This window comes from Nannobrachium achirus (assembly GCF_963921795.1).
Source record: "Nannobrachium achirus genome assembly, chromosome: 10".
Taxonomy (NCBI): domain Eukaryota; kingdom Metazoa; phylum Chordata; class Actinopteri; order Myctophiformes; family Myctophidae; genus Nannobrachium; species Nannobrachium achirus.
The window spans coordinates 51,614,084-51,634,050 of NC_137819.1; the positions used below are offsets into that span (position 1 = coordinate 51,614,084).

A 19,967-nucleotide genomic window follows, 5' to 3' on the forward strand; every position below is an offset into this window, starting at 1 on the left:
AAGATGGCGCTATATGGGACAGATTCATGTTGATGGGATGAGTGTAGACATACTGTGTAGCGATTTGCATGATTTTAGGGCAAAAACTGTAGGAGCAGTGTCCAAAAATGTGTTTTAAAAATCGGCCTGAAGGTGGCGCTAGAAGAGGGCCATGTGAGAAATGAGGGGTGGGGTCTCCGCGTTGCCTTGGCGGACGAATAGGTACCGGCCCCGGCTCTCCCGGACGCTCCTAGCCCGAGTTACGGCATTTTATGTGAGCTGCAGTGGAGGGGGTCCTCCACTGGGGGCGCCACCACTTTTGCATCTGTTCTGGAGCACCAGGAGTGGGTGGTCCCCAGGAATTCCCCGTGAGCAGCCCCGTTGGGGTGGTCATTTGGTCATTTTTGCACATTTGGTCATTTTTTACACCTGGGGGTCCCGCAGGGACCTGGGGGTCCCTGGAGCTCCGGGGGTCCTTGGAGGTTGTAGTTTGGCAGGTAAGGAGTGTGTGGGCAAAATTTGGCATGGATGGGGGCAACGGTTGTGGAAATATGAGCAGGGCAAAAGTGTGACGCGTGACGTGTGACAGACGGACGGACGGACAGCCGGTGGAGGTTTTGATAGTAAATGCGACCTACGGTCGCAACTATTTACCATTTAATTTACCTGCCAGGATGAACCTATAGGACTAGTTCAGCATTAGAGCTGGGACACTATTCAGATGACCAGAGTAAGACATACATACTGTAAGGCTTGGTTAGTTATAATTCATATTCCACACAGGAAACGTATATGGTTTCTCTGATTGTTCAATATGGCCATATTCTCTGTTGCACTTTTGGATTTTGTTGTTACAGGGTGTTCCAGACTGCATGGGCGATAAATCTAACCTTTTGGGGGGTCATTTCGCTGTATAGTAAGTTCTCAGTTATGGTGACACAATTATGACTAAAATGTATTCTTTAACAACTCTTGTCTGTAGGTTCAGCACCATTTTCTGCTAGTTTTGGTTTTGGTTCTTAGCTATATATATTTGACTTTAAATAAACATTTTCTTTAAATAGGTGTTTTATTCTCCATTCTGTTGAGAAATAATTGGATTCTGGTGTCATTTCTGGTTCTGGTGTGAATATTTTAAATATTTTTAATGTGGAAAATCTACAAGCTTTGAGCTTAATAGAATTGGGTCAAAATATTTCAAAGGCTTGCACAAAATATCATGTTTAAAAAAAATAGCAGATCTACAAGCTCGCAGCACTTGTGTTTGAGGGGATGGCTCACTTTTCAGGTGCCAAACTAAATAGTATCCACAGGTGTGACTGCAGCCATCCCTGCCGGAGGATCTGAAGAGTTTTTAAGTCAAATCTGATTTGTCTCTCAAATCTGTAACATGTAGCCAAGATCTGATTGTGTCAGGTTGGTTGCCCCAGTCTGAACAAGGTTAAGGAAAATGGTTGAGCAGATTTCTACTTTGGTTCACAGGTAACGGCAACAATGTGGGACAACAGAGTTCTGTTTATGTTGTTTATTTTCTGTTGCATGGGATAGAATTTTGCTCATCAGGCAAAGAGGTAGTGAGGCTTCTTCCAGGTTATGGTCTTTATATTCAAATAATGACACATAACCAAGGCCTGCTGACTCGTGCTGAGACTTGAGGACAGAGGGCGATCATACTGAGATGTTACTGCTGCGCCTGCTAAACAGATACTAATCTCAGGCAGGCAGTATTTATAGCAGGGCCACTAACGAGGAGGGATTGAGGACAGGTGTGATTGATTGGGAGAATCCAATATGTAATATGGGGAGGGTGGCTGACTAGTGTGACTGACTATTTTGAGTTAGTGTGAACAGGAAGGTAACTGACAGTCCACACTGTTGTTTAACTGTATTGGTATCACCCAGTGCTACTAAACACTACATTATGTTGTGCTTTAACTATTGAAAATAGCAGATATACAAGCTCACAGCGCGGCACAGAGTTCTGCGCTGCAAGCTTGTAGATCTGCTATTTTTTTAAGAAAAAAATTATAATAATCATGACAATTTCAGCAAGTCTTTGAATATAGGCTACTGACCCAATTCTATAAATACCTCCAAATCCTAAAATGTTTCTGAAAAACCTGTTTCTATGGCAGTGGTGCTCAAACATTTAACATTTTATATCAAGGACCCCCAAAATGTAATTTATTTGGCCATGGACCTCCATCTCAAAATATTCCAGGGACCCACAGAAGCAGAAATTGAGTTACAAACGCTTTAAAAATACATATTCATCAAGATCAGTACATATCATGGAGTCCATGATACTTTATGTACTGTGTGGGTCAGATTCTGTTGCCTGCCAGTGTTACCAGATGGGAAATGTTGAATTATCGTACCGGAGGCTCAGAATTATCGTATTTGACATGAAACTATCGTACACGGCCAAAAAAAGAGAAATCACTCGCGTAAAAACGTAATTTCACCAAAAAATGCGTCTTTAAGCCCTTTGCACACAGGACAGTTGCGTTTTTTTTCGTTTGCGGCATGAATAAAACGCATTGGATTTGGTGTGCAAGGCTGTGCGGAATCGGCGCTGCGGATCCAAAAAGGAGTCATAAAAGGAGTGATGAGTTTTTTACCGCATGCGACAAGACGCACAAATCGAACTGGGTTCGATCGAGAAAAAAACGCACGGCGGCAGCCACTCGTCGCACGGCTAATTCGGAGCCGGTGTGCATGAGGTCATAGAGAATCATTGTTTTCTTTTCAAAAAATTATATTGTCCGTTTTATCCGTGCGGTTAAACGCGCCTGTGTGCAAAGGGCTTTAGTGTAAGAAACGACCTCGTTTTAGACTCCTGCGTGACAAAAACGCATCAGATATGCTGTGTGGAGGCAGGCAACTTCTTGGAGCTTACACAAATAAAAGCCTGAAACTGGTCTGGAAAGATGCAACCAGTGTTTTTAATGCCTCCAAGTACAGATCTAGGGTCAGATTGACTGATTTCCTGGCTTATTTTGAGAAGCCAAACCAGATCCCAGATCAGCAGCCAGGGAAAATAGTGAATTCACACTCTTTTTGATGATATGCCGAAATTATCGTACATTTGGGCATTTTTGGAATTATTGATCGTACATCGTACAGGGGGTCAAATTATCGTACAAATACGATAATTATCGTACGTCTGGCAACACTGTTGCCTGCCCTCAGTGGCCTCACAAGGCAGACTATTTAAATTGTGATGCCATGTAATAAATACAAAAGATGAAAGCAGTGTTAAAGTGGCCAAGCAGGAAATGTTAAAGAAAGTAGCAAGGGGAGAAAAGCAGGAAAGGTGGGAAATGAAATCAAAGAAAATCTAGAAGCAGTGCTTTTTCGAGCACAGGACTCCGCCAGGTCAGGTAGGTTATTGTGTCCTCCTGGTGGCGCTATAATATGCCAATGTAAGATGCTCATATTAACCGTATAGGAAGTGTTTTTTCTAATTAGCACATGAACTTGTGAAATGGGACATTCTGCATAATGAGTAATTGTAATGCATAATAATAACAAAGTATACAGGGTTGAAGTGTTAACCAACCCGAAGTTTTAAGTGAAATGTACCATAATTTTCTCTTGAGATATAAAGTAAAAGTAGCCTATTTAAAATTGGAAATACTTCAGTAAAGTAGGCCTGTACATAATATATATTTATTTGAGTGGGGCTCCTGGGAGGAGCTAAGCTCCAACATCTGGCTTTGTCCGGTTCCCAAAAAGTCTCCGGTCCCCAAACAATGTCCGGGCTCTGAAGTGTGGCCTACATCTGGCCTAGATATCGCCTACATCTTAGCACAAACAGCTCAAAGTTGGGGGATTATTCAAAGTCTAAAAATGCTAATGCTAACACCAACCGCCACACAAGGTTGCACACACTTAGCGAGCTGCAGGCACACTTAAAATGTTGTTTCCATTTTCCCAACCAAATATTAAAAATGAATGAAAAAAGTTGTTCATAAAAGCCTTTTAAGTTATGTGTTAAAATGTTTCAAAACTATTCTACATTGAGTCAAGACAGACACATTTACTGTACAGGCTCATAACACATCATGATGTGTTGAGCTTTTAGATAGTCACAAATTGTAGTCAATTTAATACATACACTAAAATGTGTACCCGGCCTGTTTAATCATATTTTATTTTGCTTACAGTTCAGTTTGAAATGACATTTTATACCTTTGTGTAACAGATTGTATTATTCAGTGCTTGTTAGACACATTTTTGATGCTTGCTTGTGTTTCAACTTTGTCTTCCCTCCAGTTGATATGTACGCACGAAAGTGTGCTTTGTTGTACAGATATTTATTAGCACCATGCCATCGAATGCCAAATGCAGTGAGAACTCATTGGCCACATCAACTTTGGGGAAATAAATCTTGAAATCTTCTGTGACCTAAACTCTTCTTTAATCTTAATTTGACTCTTAATCAGCATAGGCCTATATCTCTTGACTCTTATGGCAGCAGCAATGCTCTCGCTAGTGGCGTTTCCATAAAGCCACTTTTTGCGCATTAACGGCTTAATCGCAAAATGTTTTTATGGAAACACTTCAAAATGCGAATAAACTTTCATTATCCGCAAAAAAAGTTATCCGCTTGGAGGAGGATTTTGAGCCTTTATCGAATAAACTAAATGCGCTTAAGTGAATGGAAACGGGTCAGACAATACATGCGAATAGATGATGACGTTCTAGGTCCATTTCCTCATCCCCTGCCGCTTTGTCCATGGTATAGCGTTAGCCCACAAAACAAACCTGTTGTTTGTTACACAAGGAGTGACACGGACCATGTGTAAATTCCTCCCGTTTTCACCTCAAGCCATCGGTGGCGAGCGAACCCTTCCTCATCCCACGGTGTTGCGTGCCTGACGTGCCCAATCTACAAGCTCACAGGCACAGCAGCAGCTCGCATCCACGTCTCCGCGCCGCGTTGAGAGCTTGCAGATCGGCCACCTGACCTTCCAGAGGACGCTAAAACTTGCACTGTGCAACTGCAGCGACGCGACGCGGTTTTCCCGGTGAACCGGTAGCTTTATGTATTGAGAGGAACTCTTGCCAATTTCGTAAGAGACTCGTCGCCAATTGTATTTAAAAGTTATTTGGGGCCATGATGATGATAACACCTTCTTCCCACTACTAGACAGCGACCGAGTCACAGCAGTCAGACGTGCAGACGGTGCAGTGCTCAGGTTCGGTCTGATAAAAATCAGCCCGATCAACTCTTGCGACGTCGCTAATTCGAATGACACCCGCAAATGGAAACATGCTAAATTCGCTTTGACTTAATGCGTATTTCTGATAATACGCTTCCCTAATTCGAATAAGTTTATGGAAACGCCACTTATGTGTTGCCCCTCTGAGTGCTCTGTTCAGAATGAACTGCTTCTACCTCAGCTCTGCTAATTAACAGTGATCCTAAACCACCCTTGTTCGTCAACAGATTTGAATCAGTCTCTGTGACCTGGGGTAGTCAGACACAGAAATCACCTCACAGGAAAACAGAGAGAAACATAGAAACATGGACCAAAACAAGAACATTAACAACTTATTTAACCTTTTAACTTAAAAAAAAAAAAAAAAAAAAAAAGTGTGTACAATCATGGCAGCAATGCAGCAATGTGTTCGGCCTTTGGTTTTATAAATACATTTTATTTCTGACTTGTTTTAACTGCCAGCAGATTGTCTTGACCATGTCTATGGGTATATAAATACATTGACTTGCCTGACAAGACATACGTTTATTAAAAATCAAACCTCGGTTCGAATTGAAGCGGTGGACAGATAAAACTTCTATTCTGAATGTATTTGGAGAGCTGGTATGACAGTTGGTATAATAGGTTTAAAAAATAAAATAGATTAAAACACATACATTAAAATAAGAATTTGTAATTAAATAAATACATAAATAAATATAAAGTGTTTAATAAAGACAGATAAACCCTGAAGGCCAAATTGTCATGTGAAGCTTGACCAATCCTCAAAGTATCCATTCATCTGACCGGGAGGGACACCGCACACATATTCTAGATGTACAGGACATATAAAGCCTATTCATTCTGAACTGAAATGACCATATATGGACATGTGACACACATTTTGCTTTTTGAAAAAGCCTATTCATTCTGGACTGATATTTTACACGTACGGGACAGGAAAAACCTGTTCATTCTGGCCTGGAGTGACCATATGGACATAAGGTAACGGACATTCTGTTTTTGAAAAACCCTGTTCATTCTGGACTGAGATCACCATATGTGGTAATTAAACAGACATTCTGTTTTTGAAAAAGCCTGTTCATTCTGGACTGAAATGACCATATATGGGCGTGATACACACAAAGCCATAAAAACTTGCATTACACTTAATTAGGTGTGCATTTAGATTCTTTCTACAGCCTGGAGTAAAATCCTAGCTTTAAGTTCATGTTGGGTCTGCTGTCAAGAGGTCATCAAAATAGAAGAGTATTTTAAGATGTACAGTATTAATTTCTCCTATATGAAGCTGGACGTTTTAGTTTGTTATTTTGATTGATCATAGTTAGTGAATTATTATGTTGGTTCATCTTTGGCTCATTGTCAAATGAAATGGGAAACTGTCTTGTGTTTTAAGTCCATATGGGCTGGGTTGATCAGCCAACCTTATTAGGCAGACCGAGACTTCATCTGGTCTCTGTGTCATCCTTGCCCTAATACCTAGAAAATAAATTAATAAAAAGGCTGCCGTTCCGGACCTATACAGGCCATCGGTCGGTAACCTTTCCTCAATAAAACAAACAATTTCACTCTGCAACAGTTTGGCTCACACTAAGCCTGGGCGAGCAAACACTGGAGTCTAAATAGACCCTCTAACAGGACACAGGTGAACATTGTGGAAAATTAACGCGTGATTGGCTATGAGCTACAGGACACAAGAGATGGACAGTACTCGACCACAGTACTTGAGTACAGATACTCTACACAAAAAGTAGCTTAGTCAAAATGTTACTTGAGTATTAAAGAGTAAAAAAGTACTTGCTTTTAAATGTAAGTATTCAAAAGTACATGCTTTTAAATGTAGTAAGAGTAGCACATTCCTTATTTTTCACATCAATGGATGCATTACTGTATTTCTTTTCACAATTACTTTTTAGGACCTTTTAACTATTGTTTCAGATAATCTTAAACCAGCTGCACTGATGTAGGCCTACATACTTATAGAACCACTATGTTATACAAAGTCTGCAGAAACACCTATAAAAACTAATAAAATGAATGGGATCATATATTTCTTTTTGTTGTGATTCTCATGTTTTACTAAACACCCCCACACACACATCAGGCAAGGCATCTCTATCTCCCCTGCACACAAGGTCCATTATTTATTCTGCATTTGAGCTACAGACGACCATTTGATGAGATTTTGCCTCCTATTGCCAAGATTTTGTTTTGTCCACAATGCCATGCTGTATTGATCTGGTAGCATGGGAGATGACAGGCAACGTTGATCAAAATAACAATTCTTTAAATATAGCTGCAAGCAATAATTCAGTGGCCAAGTGGGGAAGAGCAAAAGAAAGCAGAGCCAGCATGGCGATGACACCTGCGCCTGCCAGCTACCTAGTTGAACAGACATTCAACAGTGTTGAAGTTTAGAGATTTCTAAACTTAAGAAGTTGAAGCTGTTAATTAATTTTGATCATAGAGGTTTAATCTTGGAAGAGGAGTTCACCTGTGTCCTGAAGCGCATACTGCTTAAAAAAACACTCCCTCAAAATAAAAGTGGTAGCCATGAAGGAGGCCATGAAAGTGCTAAAGTGGGATTTGTCCGGGGACAAACCATTGGCGCTTCAATCCGTGACCAACACTAACGTGGCCTTGACGGATGGGTAGACCGGTGCCAAGACGCTGGTCTTCCAAAAACAGGCTGAGAAGATCAAAGAGGGCATTACCTAGGGGCATCATCCGTAATAGACCTTATTCACACCGCGACCATCTTGGATCACATGACTTCCTGGGATAGCAGCCTGCATTACAAACCATTGTGAACGATGGAGCGATGGTCCCAAAATAGTTCTATTCAACCAATTTCTTTTTACCAAATTGACAAATGGGCAGATGACAACATCCCCAAAATGATTAAATAGAAGGGCTACAGTAGATTGATTACATCCATGGTAACGATATTCAAGGTAAGTTAGGTTGCAACCTTACTGTGTACAAAGACTTGCAATCTGTGCAGTGCTTGCTCCACCATCATATTAACTATTTGTTGTTAGATTGTTCCTGATTAATATGCAAAAATCACGATACAGTAATATTAACTATTTGATGGCAGAGCCAGCACTAGTCTGCACAGATACTGTAAGTCTTTCTACAAAGTAACACTGTGACCTAACTACCATGAATATTGTGGATGTACCCTTCTATTTAATCCTTTTGGGGATGTTGATGTTGTCATCTGCCCTTTTGTCGATTTGGTCAAAAGAAAATGGTTGAATAGAACTCATATTTTGGGACCATCGCTCCATTGTTCACAATGGGTTGTAATGCAGGCTGCCATCCCAGGAAGTCATGTGATCCAAGATGGGCCGCGGTGTGAATACGGTCTATTATCAGGTAGGCCTACCTCCCCGTTTTCTTTTTTTAACTTAGTCTTTATTAATGATTGCACAATATAGAAATTACAAAGACAATAATAAACCAAAAAACATCATCACCTTCATATCAGCAGATCACCTTTTTTTAATCCATTTTTCCCATCTTTTATCAAAAGGTTCTTCTTTTATCTTCAGTTTGAACGTTAATTGTTCCATGTCCTGTATATTGTCCTCCATTGTTTATAATCCGGAGTGATGTCCTTGAGCCAGTTCTTAGTAATTGCTTTTTTTTAGCAGCGAGCCGTAGGATCTTAAAGGAGCTATAGTCAACTTTTTCATTGTAGGGCCGACACTTTGTTTACATCCTAGTCTATAGACTAGAATGTAAACAAAGTGTTGGTCTGACAATGGCCAAAATGATTATTTTATCATTATTTTACGCTTTTTGTGGTCATTTTTGAATAGAAACACATAAATGAAGCTTATTTTTTTATAAAATATTTTCGAAACATTATTTTTATTTTAGCATCCGTTTTTCAAGAAAAAGTTGACTATAGCTCCTTTAATTAAATATTTGTCCCCCGCTTGTACAGACTCCACTATGAGACCCATGTATAATACTAGACATGAATTAGGAATTTCGTATCCCAATACTATTGATTGGGTTGTTGTCTGATGTATTTGCCACATGTCGTTCCACACTTCCTCAGGGATGTCCACACTCAGTTCTTTTTTCCCTTTTGTTCTTAACTGTTGAATCTCCTTTGGAGTCCATTAAGCAGAAGTAAAACTTAGAAATCGCTCTTGGTATGATGACCTCTCCATATGCCTATATGAATATTTTTATTGTGGGGTGAATTTCAATTTCTCTCGTTCTAATTTCTTTATCGTAGTAATCTCTTATCTGTAAGTATCTAAATAAATCTTGATTTGTCAAATTGTATATATATATTTACAATTTATATATATTTTTATTTTTATTTCCCCCTTTTCAATCAATAGGCACATAGCTGTTACACCACTACGATTCCATTATTTAAATCTTAGGTCCATTCTTCCCAGTTTAAATGCTTCATCATATGCAAACCATTTCAACAGACAAAGTTCTTTCCCCAGTTTCAGTCATTTTACAATTGAAAACCAGGTACTCAGGGTGAAGTTTGTTATCGGAACTAATTCCCTTTCACTTTTCACCTTCGCTGGAATTTCTTTTTCAACTATAATTGTTTGAATTGGGAGTGTAAGTCCAGTTGCTTCTATATGCTTTCATTGGGCATTATAGTTGTCACTACATCAGTTCAAAAGCGGACGCAGTTGAGCTGCATGATATTATTCTTTCAAATTTGTAAGAGCCAATCCCTCTTTTTCTTTGGTTAACTGCAAAGTAGCCTACTATATCTCACTCTCGGTCGTTTTCCTTCCCATTTAAATCTAGATATTAGTTTATCCCATTTAGAGAATTGCTCCTTTGGAACTGGTATAAGCAGGGATTGGAAAAGATATAAGAGGCATGGCAAAATGTACATTTTAACTGCATTTATCCTATCACTAAATCCCATCGGATATATGTAGACCATCTTTCTATGTCAGTCTTTATATTGCTGTCAATTACTCCATTATTGCTTTTATACAGGTTTGATATGTTCTTAGTTATGTTTATACCTAAGCCTAGAAAATAATATTTATATAAAAAAAATATTTGCTGGCCAGACATACAAAAAGTCCCATTTTCAGACTCTAGGTGGGTGCTGGACAACAGACGACTCTTCGTGTCGGAACTGTTGACACGCACGTGTTCGGGGAGACCTCCTCTACCACACAACACTCTCCGCTAAGCCAGAGAGGTGTAAACAAAATATCCAGTGCAGCCAGACATACAAACATTTTCAGACACTAGGTGGGCCCTGGACAACAGATGACTCTTTGTGTCTGAATTTTTGACACACTCACATGTTCGGGGAGACCTAATCTGCCACACCATACTCACCGCAAAGCCAGAGGGGTGTAAAAAAAAATATTTGCTGGCCGTCCAGTGCCGCCAGACATACAAAAAGTCAAATTTTCAGACTCTAGGTGGGCCCTGGACAACAGACGACTCTTCTTGTCGGAACTTTTGACACATGCACGCATTCGAGGAGACCTACTCTGCCACACCACACTCTCCGCTAAGCCAGGGGGGTGTAAAAAAAAGTATTTGTTGGCCATCCAGGGCGGCCAGACATACAAAAAGTCCCATTTTCAGACTCTATGTGGGACTCTATGTGGGCCCTGGACAACAGGGCCCACATAAATGTAAATTCTTTCATAAGAAAATGAACCGTAGACATGTTATGAGCTGTTGGTGCTTTGAAATTGCTCTCCTTCTGCGTTATCCCATCCCAGCACAACAATTCAAGAGGGGTAATGTTGCGTCCGTCCGGCCTATTCCAACACTTCAGTCATGTTGTCACCCATTATGCAGAAATATATAATACATGCTATGGTGAAAGTAATAATATAAATGTCATGTTTTCAAAATGCATATTTACTGTACAGTTTGTGTTTGTATGCTTATTAGATAAATTATTAAAGATAAATATGGATCTATAAATCCATAGTTAAAATAAAACACAGAGACCAAAGGACTATATCTTTTAGATTGCTGTATTTTAAGAGAGACAGACAAGGAAGACAAAACAGTGAGCGTACCATAGTGGCAGCTTTCTAAATCTCTCTCTCCCAAAATGGAAGTTTAACATGTATATAAAGAGTACAGTTATGACAGTATAAGATCGTGGGACTTATTCATTTGTTCCCAAATCAAAACAAGGAAGTAACAGGAAGAAAGGGACACGTAGTGTTGGTAATTTTCCACAGTGAGATACAGTATATCATGATTTCGTAGCCAGGGCAACCAAAGTTACTATGACCTGTAATCTTTAGCCTGACCCTACAGTATCCGACCAAAATGTGGTCTCCTATATACTGTAAGTTCAGTTCATAATATATAACCTTATATGGTCATATGAGCGTCATACACAAATCATAAATTATGTATCATAATTCTTATCTTATCAATGCTTATTTCACAATACTTATTGTGCAATCCTCTGTAGTGTGAAAATGAGAAAAACTCACATTCAAGATTTTTTCTCTCGGAAACCGTAAGGACTACAGTTTCAAAACTTGAAAGGGAGGTTCATAATAATTACGAAAATTACGTAAAAAATGGCTAAGTATCAGTCGGCCACATGGTAGTGTTATAACATCCCACTTTACGTTTTGCTCTATAACTCTTGAACCGTAAGTCGGAAAATCAAAATGTATCACATTTATCTCAAAGCGGGCGCGATCTCTAGAGGTTTGCGGCCCTTCTTAACAATTACAACTAGAAAGGTGCAATTCTGGGAAATTTAAAGTGTGGTTGCACTGACACAGGTCGCGAGGAATCCACATCTTACCATTTATATATATATAATTTATATATATATAGTGATGTTGAGTTAAAGGGATAACATTTACATCAAATATCTAAATATTGAATCAAGCAAATTAAAATCTGTCCAGGGTGTTCCAAAAAGCCTGATGATAAAATGACCAGTGAAAGTGAAATAATCCCTTAATGGTAAGTGAAATCTTTAGAAATCTTTATTTTTACTTCAGTATTTCTATATTTTTGATTCTAACATTACATCTCAGAGGAAAACATTGTACTTTTACTCCACTACAATTATATGAACTTTTTTTTGTTAGATTTAGATTAGTATTACAAAACACACTAACCACATCAGCCCTATATATATTTTGGCCATTTGTAATCCTGGGCACTACACTCCCTCTGCCAACTTGGTGGAGAATAACGGACTGACCTCATGCTTCCTTCTATGCATTAGTAGTCCAAGCCGCTTCTTTTCACCCAGGGGGGAATTTCCCCGTTTGGTCGTAGCGTGTGGAAGGAACACGTTATTCCAACCAGTTCCTTTCCCCTCCATCAGGCTGGCCAGCGGGAGGCAGTATATAGACCAGGATTACTGCATTTTCTCACGGGGAGAACATACAATCTCCGCACAGAAAGGCCCTTTTGACAACCCCTCCCAGGGTACGGGCCCTGATGACGTGGTGGAGAGAACACGCCCCCCAGCGCCCACAGCGTCCCCAGCGGGAATCAAACCCAGGACCTTTTATATTCTTTTAACTCAAATCTTTTCTTGTGGGGCTCCCTGGCACGAAATGTTTTGAGATGGGGGTCGGCGGCCAAATACATATCATTTGTGTGTACTGTACATGAAAAGGTTTGAGAACCAGATATACAGTAAATACATGTTTTTCAGAAAACTGTTAGGATTTAGAAGACATTTTTAGAATCGGCCTCACGTCTTGATGGGTAAACGTCGGCTCTCTTTTCCACACAGCTTTTTTCCATTTCTTTCCGTTGGTGTCAAGTTACATGTGTGGCCGCTTGCCGATATCCACGGTGACATTTGTGTACAGCGGCCCTCTCGTTGTCCACACCACCTTGTAGGACACAGAGCTGATCCCATCTGTTGCCATGGTCTCTCCGGTGTGCCTGATTTGGTCCCATCTCTCTGGGTTGTCTTCGTTGCCTTTGTCTTTCCCATGAGGGATGTTCTTGAATTTCCCAACCTCTCCCTTGGGACGTGAGACAGACATACCTTTATACACAACCCTGTTATAAATGTCGTCATCCTCGCCTCCCCAACCCCAGAAGTTATTTGGGAAACCGTTGATTTGTAAAAAATCCTCTTTACTAATCGATGTTACGCCACCAAAGTAGGTTGGAAATGATGGCTGGAAGTTCCACTTCTCAACGGCGGCCGCCAGGAGTCTGGGCTGGCCGAAGCAGCCGTATATATTGCGATCGTCCATCGGAATCAGGTCCACGTCACTGAACACAAAGCAGTTGAATTCATAATCCTTTAGAGCCTCGGAGAAGCCAACGTTCATCAGCTTAGCTCTGTTAAACGTCTCGTCTCCATGCTGGTGGACGACGTACACGGCATAGTCCAGTTGCTGTCGTTGCAGAATGGGGTGGAGGTAGCGGAGCCAATGTTTGAGGTGCTCCTCTCTGCGTCTGAAGGGAATGATCACGGCTACCTTCTGGGACGACACACAGTCTCTGGGTCGAAACCGACCGCCAGGCTCAAGGTTGGGGTTCTGCTTAGCGGTTTCCTCTAGACTCACGGTGGAACCGAAATCCAAACTCAGAGGCCCAAGCAGCAGCGGAGAGGTTTCAGTGCATGCTGGCGGTGCAGGGCGTGGTGCTGGTGGTGGGGCTGCTGGTGGTGGGGGTGTTGTTAGAATCCAAAACACCAACAGCAACACTAGCAGCAACACTAGCAGTTTAAACATTGTCTGTTTCAACCTCGCCATCTTGACTCTCAAACCCAGTTATCTTCCACAGAATGTGCGATTAATGACGGGGCACAGAACAAGGACCTTGTCACTTTGAGTAACTTACTGAGAGTGACAATAGTGTTAGCAGCGTAAGATGTTAAATAGAGCGTTGGCCTGACATCATGGATATGTGACAAACAGTGAAGTGACAATTTAGGAAAAATAAATAAATAATATCTCCTTGTATGGGTCCATTCTGTCTGTGACATCAGCTGTGGTGATGTCGGTCTCTGTGTACAGTCTGTGACTTTAGTTATCTCCATACATGGAGTTCCGGGCTCATAAGGACAATCATGCAGACATAGGGACCTACACACAAAGCCAGACCTTTTGTACTTACAGCAACAAAGTGGACATTGCAGCCAGTAACCCTTGCCCCAGCCTGCAGAGCCTGTTTCTATGTCAGTGGCGCTAAAACATTTCCATGTGAAGGACTCCCAAAATGATATGTATTTGGCCCACGGACACCCATCTCAAAATATTGAGTTTCTGGGACCCCCCAGAAGAGTTACAAGTGTTACAAAAAATACATATTTCAAAGATGTGCACAGATTTTCACCACTTTTTCAAAAATAGCAGATCTACAAGCTCGCAGCGCGGCACTGTGAGCTTGTATATCTGCTATTTTTCAATAGCTAAAGTATAAAATAATTAAGGCCCCTCCACCTTGGGCCCTAGTAACTCAGTCCCACTTTTACCCCCCTTGTGACACCCCTGATCACCGTGTCAATGAGGGACAGTGACTCCATGGCCTCCTGGCCATCGAATATTGATCCATCCTCGTTAATGCTGATCTCTGCCTCCACATACTGGAGGCCTTTCTGCAGGATGTTGATGAGGGCAGCAGGGGGCGCTCGTGTTCCGCTGATGCCGGACTGGCTGATGCTGCTCTCTTTGCCAAAGGTGAACGCTGAGTGGGAGAGACCTGATTCTTGGAGATATCTGTACACCAAAAAGTTGACTTCATCACTGTTTATACTCATCTTATTTGGGTAAAATGGAGGAGGAGGTCTGTAGGAAGAAGGCTGGCCCCACTATTTCAGAGTGACCTTTTCCTCCTCCGCAAGAAGCTCCACTTTCAGAAAGCAGCGTCTTATTTATCACAATTTAAGTTCCAACCACAGTGTATCACACTCTAGTCTTAAATGTTACGGGGAATATGAATTTATAAACACCCAAGACTGAAGTTCACGTCGTGGTGGACAAGCAATAACATCACTGAAGCTTGGCCCAAATATCAGTATTGTTAGTCAACGGATCCTATTGTGTTTGACAAATGTCCATATATGGAGATCCCGACGTCAGCTCAAATTGATTTATTATAAATATAATGTTGACAATGTTGACACACAGTGGTATGGTCCTTAAGAGAATCAACACAAAATAACTTATACGACTGAGGTGACTGTAGTTGGTTTCCCTGATCTTCTAATGAGACATTTAGTGCCTGTCTGATTGCTCTGGGGAGAAATGTTAAGTTTGACCTTCATTTTTTTGTCAAACCAGAAACAATCATGTCCAACCTAAACGCACTTGCTCAGTAGACCCGGGATCAAGACCGGAGTAGAACAGGAATGTTACATACCATTATAGCGTTATGGTCTTAAACTTACGGAAGAGCAAGGTTGCTTGATGTATAACTTCTCTTAACTTAAGGAAGACCAAGGGCGCTGTCTAAGAACTTGGCAAAGTTCTTGGGCTGTCCAGGTAGGAAGGGCAACAGAACAGACAGGTCTATGGTTTTCAGAGTCTCTGTGAGGGTGCTGCAGGTGCAGTAGAGCAAGTGGGAGTCTTTGTGCAGTTGCCGGGCTAACTCTATCTGGTGGTTGTCCATTAGTGCATCATTCACGACCACTAGCAGGTGCTTCCCTGCACCGAGGGCCTCAATGCAGCTACCAGCCCCAGCATGGCTGATGACCAGATCAGCACGCTTCACGTCGTCAGCTATGGAGTCTTTGTATCGAAATGCCTCGAGTTTGACACCGGGACAAGTCTCAGGGCTCGGGAGAAATGAGCCTCGTCCAACTTGAAGAACCAAACGTTCATAACCGCGAGCCTTCAAGGCTTGAACCGCTTCACAAGACGTGATGCGGCGAATGAGTTCATCAAAACATGTCGTCCCAACAGTAACAAATACGTTCTTCATGTCAGAATAAATGTTTCAGATAACCTGCAGCTTCTGCGTCCTGTAATCCTGCCTGTCTTGGGATTGATAGCAAGGCTACCAATCAAGCATCAAACTCAAAACAGCATTTTATTGTATGGTGATCATGCGACTGTCACCTGTAGCAACAATCGGCAAGGACATTATAGAGGCAATGAAGATGTGGCTTATCATGATCTACCAGTGATGTAATGACGATGACGTAGTATGATCCATTTGGGTCATACCACGGTATCTAAAGCCCCTTTTCCACTGACATGGCCCAATATCACACCACTCCACACCACCCACTTGTGCCAGGTTTTCCACTACAAGGACCTGGGTAGAGTGGTATGAAAGCGGTACTAAACGTGGTACTAAAATGTATCCAATCTAGAGTAGGTCTGAGCTAGGCTAAACAGGGCCAAACACTTCATAATGACTGACTTTTCATTTAGACCACCAGGATAGTTGTAATACATGATAATAGATTCTCTAGTGTTATAACCACTATTTTAATCTATTATAATGTATTATAATGTTATCATAGTAATGCATTAATACGTATTATAATCACAGTTATAATTCATTATAGTGTATTATAATTTAGGATAGTTGTAATACAAATTTATATTGTATTGTATTGTAATCACAGTTAAAAGGGTCAATTTGTTTCTTACTGATAGGGGTACTTTTGTGTAATGGAAAATGTAGATATTTGTATGTGGTGCGGTGTAGTGTTGTGTAGTGTGGTGCTAAAGCTGAAGTCGAATTTGATTGCATACACATTGTGTACAATCAAACATACTGTCCTTCTGCCCTCCTGTAGCTAAAACTTAGTTTGTTTTCAGATATAGACAGTGTTCATAGACTTGACTTGTAAGTTTCTTTCTGAATAACATTTTTACAACAAAGAAGCACTTTCTAAAGTAAACAATTAAGGTCCTGACTTGTGTGTCAAAATAACAGTGTAATTCAAAATAAAAGAGCATAGAGGACTTTCTAGGTTGCCAAGCGGTTGCTAATTTGAAATACTATGTATATTTCTTTGACAAATAGAAACTTAGAAGTCATTCTCTTTCTGTATTTCTCTGTTCTTTTTCATGAATTTCAGCCTTATTATAAACATTTGAAATCTGGAGGGTGGGGGAGGCGAGGAGGCAGACATTTGAGTATTGGAATATGGCTATTCAGTCGAAACGTGATCAATTTCTCTATCCTCACATCCAGGGACATGCTGGGCCCCTGATTCAGCCCGGGAAAAAGAGTTGGAGCCTCTCCAACTCTTTTTCCGACGGCCTGATGACGCAGGGCTTTGCTTTGCGAAAAAAATTACAAATTTGAAACTTGGAGATACAAGGTTTCTGCCCGACAGTGACAATTTACTTTGTTGGCCGCCCAGCCCCCAAAATGGATCGAAGGCCGACATTTTATTAGAATTTTTTCCTAATGGCCGGGGACCGGCCGGGAATGAACCGGCCGTTCGGGAGTTGTCCGCTTTTCCCAATGGCCAGCACGTCCCTGCTCACATCGAATAATGTTGAGACACAATTCTTTAATCCTTACGTTCTGTTCAGATTCACTTCACCTTCGTCCTGTTCGCGGGTCATTTTTTACCTGGGGCATATTTGGTTTAAAAAACAACACTAATATAAATTTTAAGTTAACAAATCATCATCATACATTGACTTTGTCTCAATTGCAAACAATTCATATGATATATATGGTAAATGTTTGCATTTATGCATTGCTATATCACATTAAACACTGAAAGAGCTAGGTGTTTTTACTAATAGCTGAAATTCATGTAAAATAAGAGCTAAACACACATGTGAACATGAGGACACACATTAATGTCACATAATGAATGTACACTTGCACGTATACACTAGGAGGCACATGCTTCACAAACACGGACTGCATGTGAGGCACATATGAGCTTCTTGCACCTCCTGCAAGCAGTCTGTCTTCCTGTCTGCTGTTGTAGGACACACTGAACAGCGCTTTCTCTTGCCAGATGCTTCAACTCTAAGTTCACTGTTTATTTGACCATTTCTATCATTTGGATTGTTTGGAATTGAGACAAAGTCAATGTATGATGATGATTTGTAAAGTGAAAATTTATATTAGTATTATTTTTTTAGACCAAATATCCCAAGCATTTAGGGTAAAAATCAAACCTTGGTTCGAAGCGAAGCGGTGAACTTTTATTCTATGTGTTCTAGAGCTATGAACTCTGTGATCTATACATTCTTCCAATTCTGAATGAATGAATGATTTTATCTGGAGGGCCCGAATTGTCATGTGAAGCTTGACCAATCCTCAAAGTATCCAATCATCAGACCGGGACGGACACTACACACACATATTCTGGACGTACGGGACAGATAAAACCTGTTAATTCTGGACTGAAATGACCATATATGGACATGAGGTGACAGACATTTTGTTTTTGATAAAACCTGTTTATTGTCATACCTCCAGACAAGGTCCCCCTATGGGATAACAGCGCCATCTGGCGGTGCAACAGAGTAAACTCATCTACTCCCGTACGAAAAATGTCATTTGTCGGAAGGGCTGTCAATCACAAAACGAGGGCACCGCCCCCGAGTGTATATAAACCCCCTGGGCTATCATGACTTCCTCTTCCGCACCTCTGCTAACCTGCAACTAGAGTGTCGCGAACTCAGCCATATAGTATTAATTCTGTAAAGTTTAGCCTAAAGCGACGGCTAGGAAGTCGGCCACTGGCCTTTATAGAATTTCTCCCGTACGTTTTCTCTTCTATATTCTTCCTACAGTTCGGTGTTTTCTTCGCTTTCGTCTTTGAGTCTTTTACTTCTTCTCTGTACGTTCTGCCACGTGTTTCCCTGCCCTAGCTTAGCTTCGCTTAGCTTCGGTTAGCTCACGATGGCGGCTCGTCGGCCCACAGTTAGCAGCCTGCTAGCCAGGGTACCGAAGAAGTGCGGCCTTCCCAGCTGCAAAGGGCTCATCGCCAATGAAGATACTCACCCGTTCTGCATTGTCTGCATGGGGGTAGGACACGCCTTGGCCTCTCTGTCCCCTCCGGCCCCGGCCACGGTGGTGAACTGTACTGACTGCCTCCAGTATGATGTTCCAGCCCTCGAGGCCCGCTGTGAGATCGCTGGCGCTGGCTACGGCCTTCACACCACGGTCTCCGCCGGATCCCTCCCAGACACCTCTCCTCGTGTGCCGGACAGCGCTGCACGCCACAGCGCTGCTTCTCGCCACGTGGTTAGGCCTCCAGCGGCCTCGCCCTCAGCTAGCTTCGGTAGCCCCGAGGCTAGCGGGTCTGCTGCCGCTGCTACCCCTGCTGTTTCTCCGACGGGCTCGACTGGTGCCGTGCCCAAGAAGAGAACATGCAAGACCGCCCACGTTGCTCCACCGCCAGCTGCAACCTTGGCCGTCCCCTTCAAAGAATTCCACCCGCTAGTCGTCGGTGACATTCCTCTCTCCTTCTCCGTCCCCCAGCTCCGGGCTATGCGGCCACCTAGCCCCGTCTCCTGGCATGCTAGCGACGGAGACGAACCGGAGCAAGAGGACTACGACATGGACAAGGTGGACACGGAGGGTGAGTACTCGGAGGAAGACGAGTCCACGCTCCCCTCCGGCCAGGGCGGAGACGCGGCCAGGGTGGTTCCTCATGCCGAGGTCCCTACCTCCGCCGCGTCCTCCCCAGCCCCTTCTGCCTCTCTCCCCCCTTCCATGCCGGCTGGGGCGAGAGGGGCAGCGGCACAAGACCCAGACTCCATCCCCATGGACGAGCTCTCGGTGCTGGAACGTGCTACCATCCGTTGCGGCCTGGAGCTGCCGCTCGGAGACGCGCCACTCGGACCACGG

The 19,967-nt window shown here is 42.1% G+C and overlaps 2 protein-coding genes across 2 annotated transcripts; both read right to left on the bottom strand.

Moving 5' to 3' along the window:
• Nucleotides 1-12,991: 12,991 nt before the first annotated feature.
• Nucleotides 12,992-14,946, bottom strand: LOC308293132 (beta-1,4-galactosyltransferase 1-like; the record flags this gene model as incomplete). Its single annotated transcript, XM_080735566.1, has 2 exons — nt 12,992-13,845; nt 14,676-14,946. 2 exons carry the CDS (start codon nt 14,944-14,946, stop codon nt 12,992-12,994), a joined length of 1,125 nt encoding a protein of 374 aa, XP_080591692.1.
• A 668-nt stretch (nt 14,947-15,614) lies between these two features.
• On the bottom strand, nt 15,615-16,109 carry LOC308293133 (UDP-N-acetylglucosamine transferase subunit ALG13-like; the record flags this gene model as incomplete). Its single annotated transcript, XM_080735567.1, has 1 exon — nt 15,615-16,109. The coding sequence occupies one exon, from the start codon at nt 16,107-16,109 to the stop codon at nt 15,615-15,617; it is 495 nt and encodes a 164-aa protein (XP_080591693.1).
• Nucleotides 16,110-19,967: the final 3,858 nt, after the last annotated feature.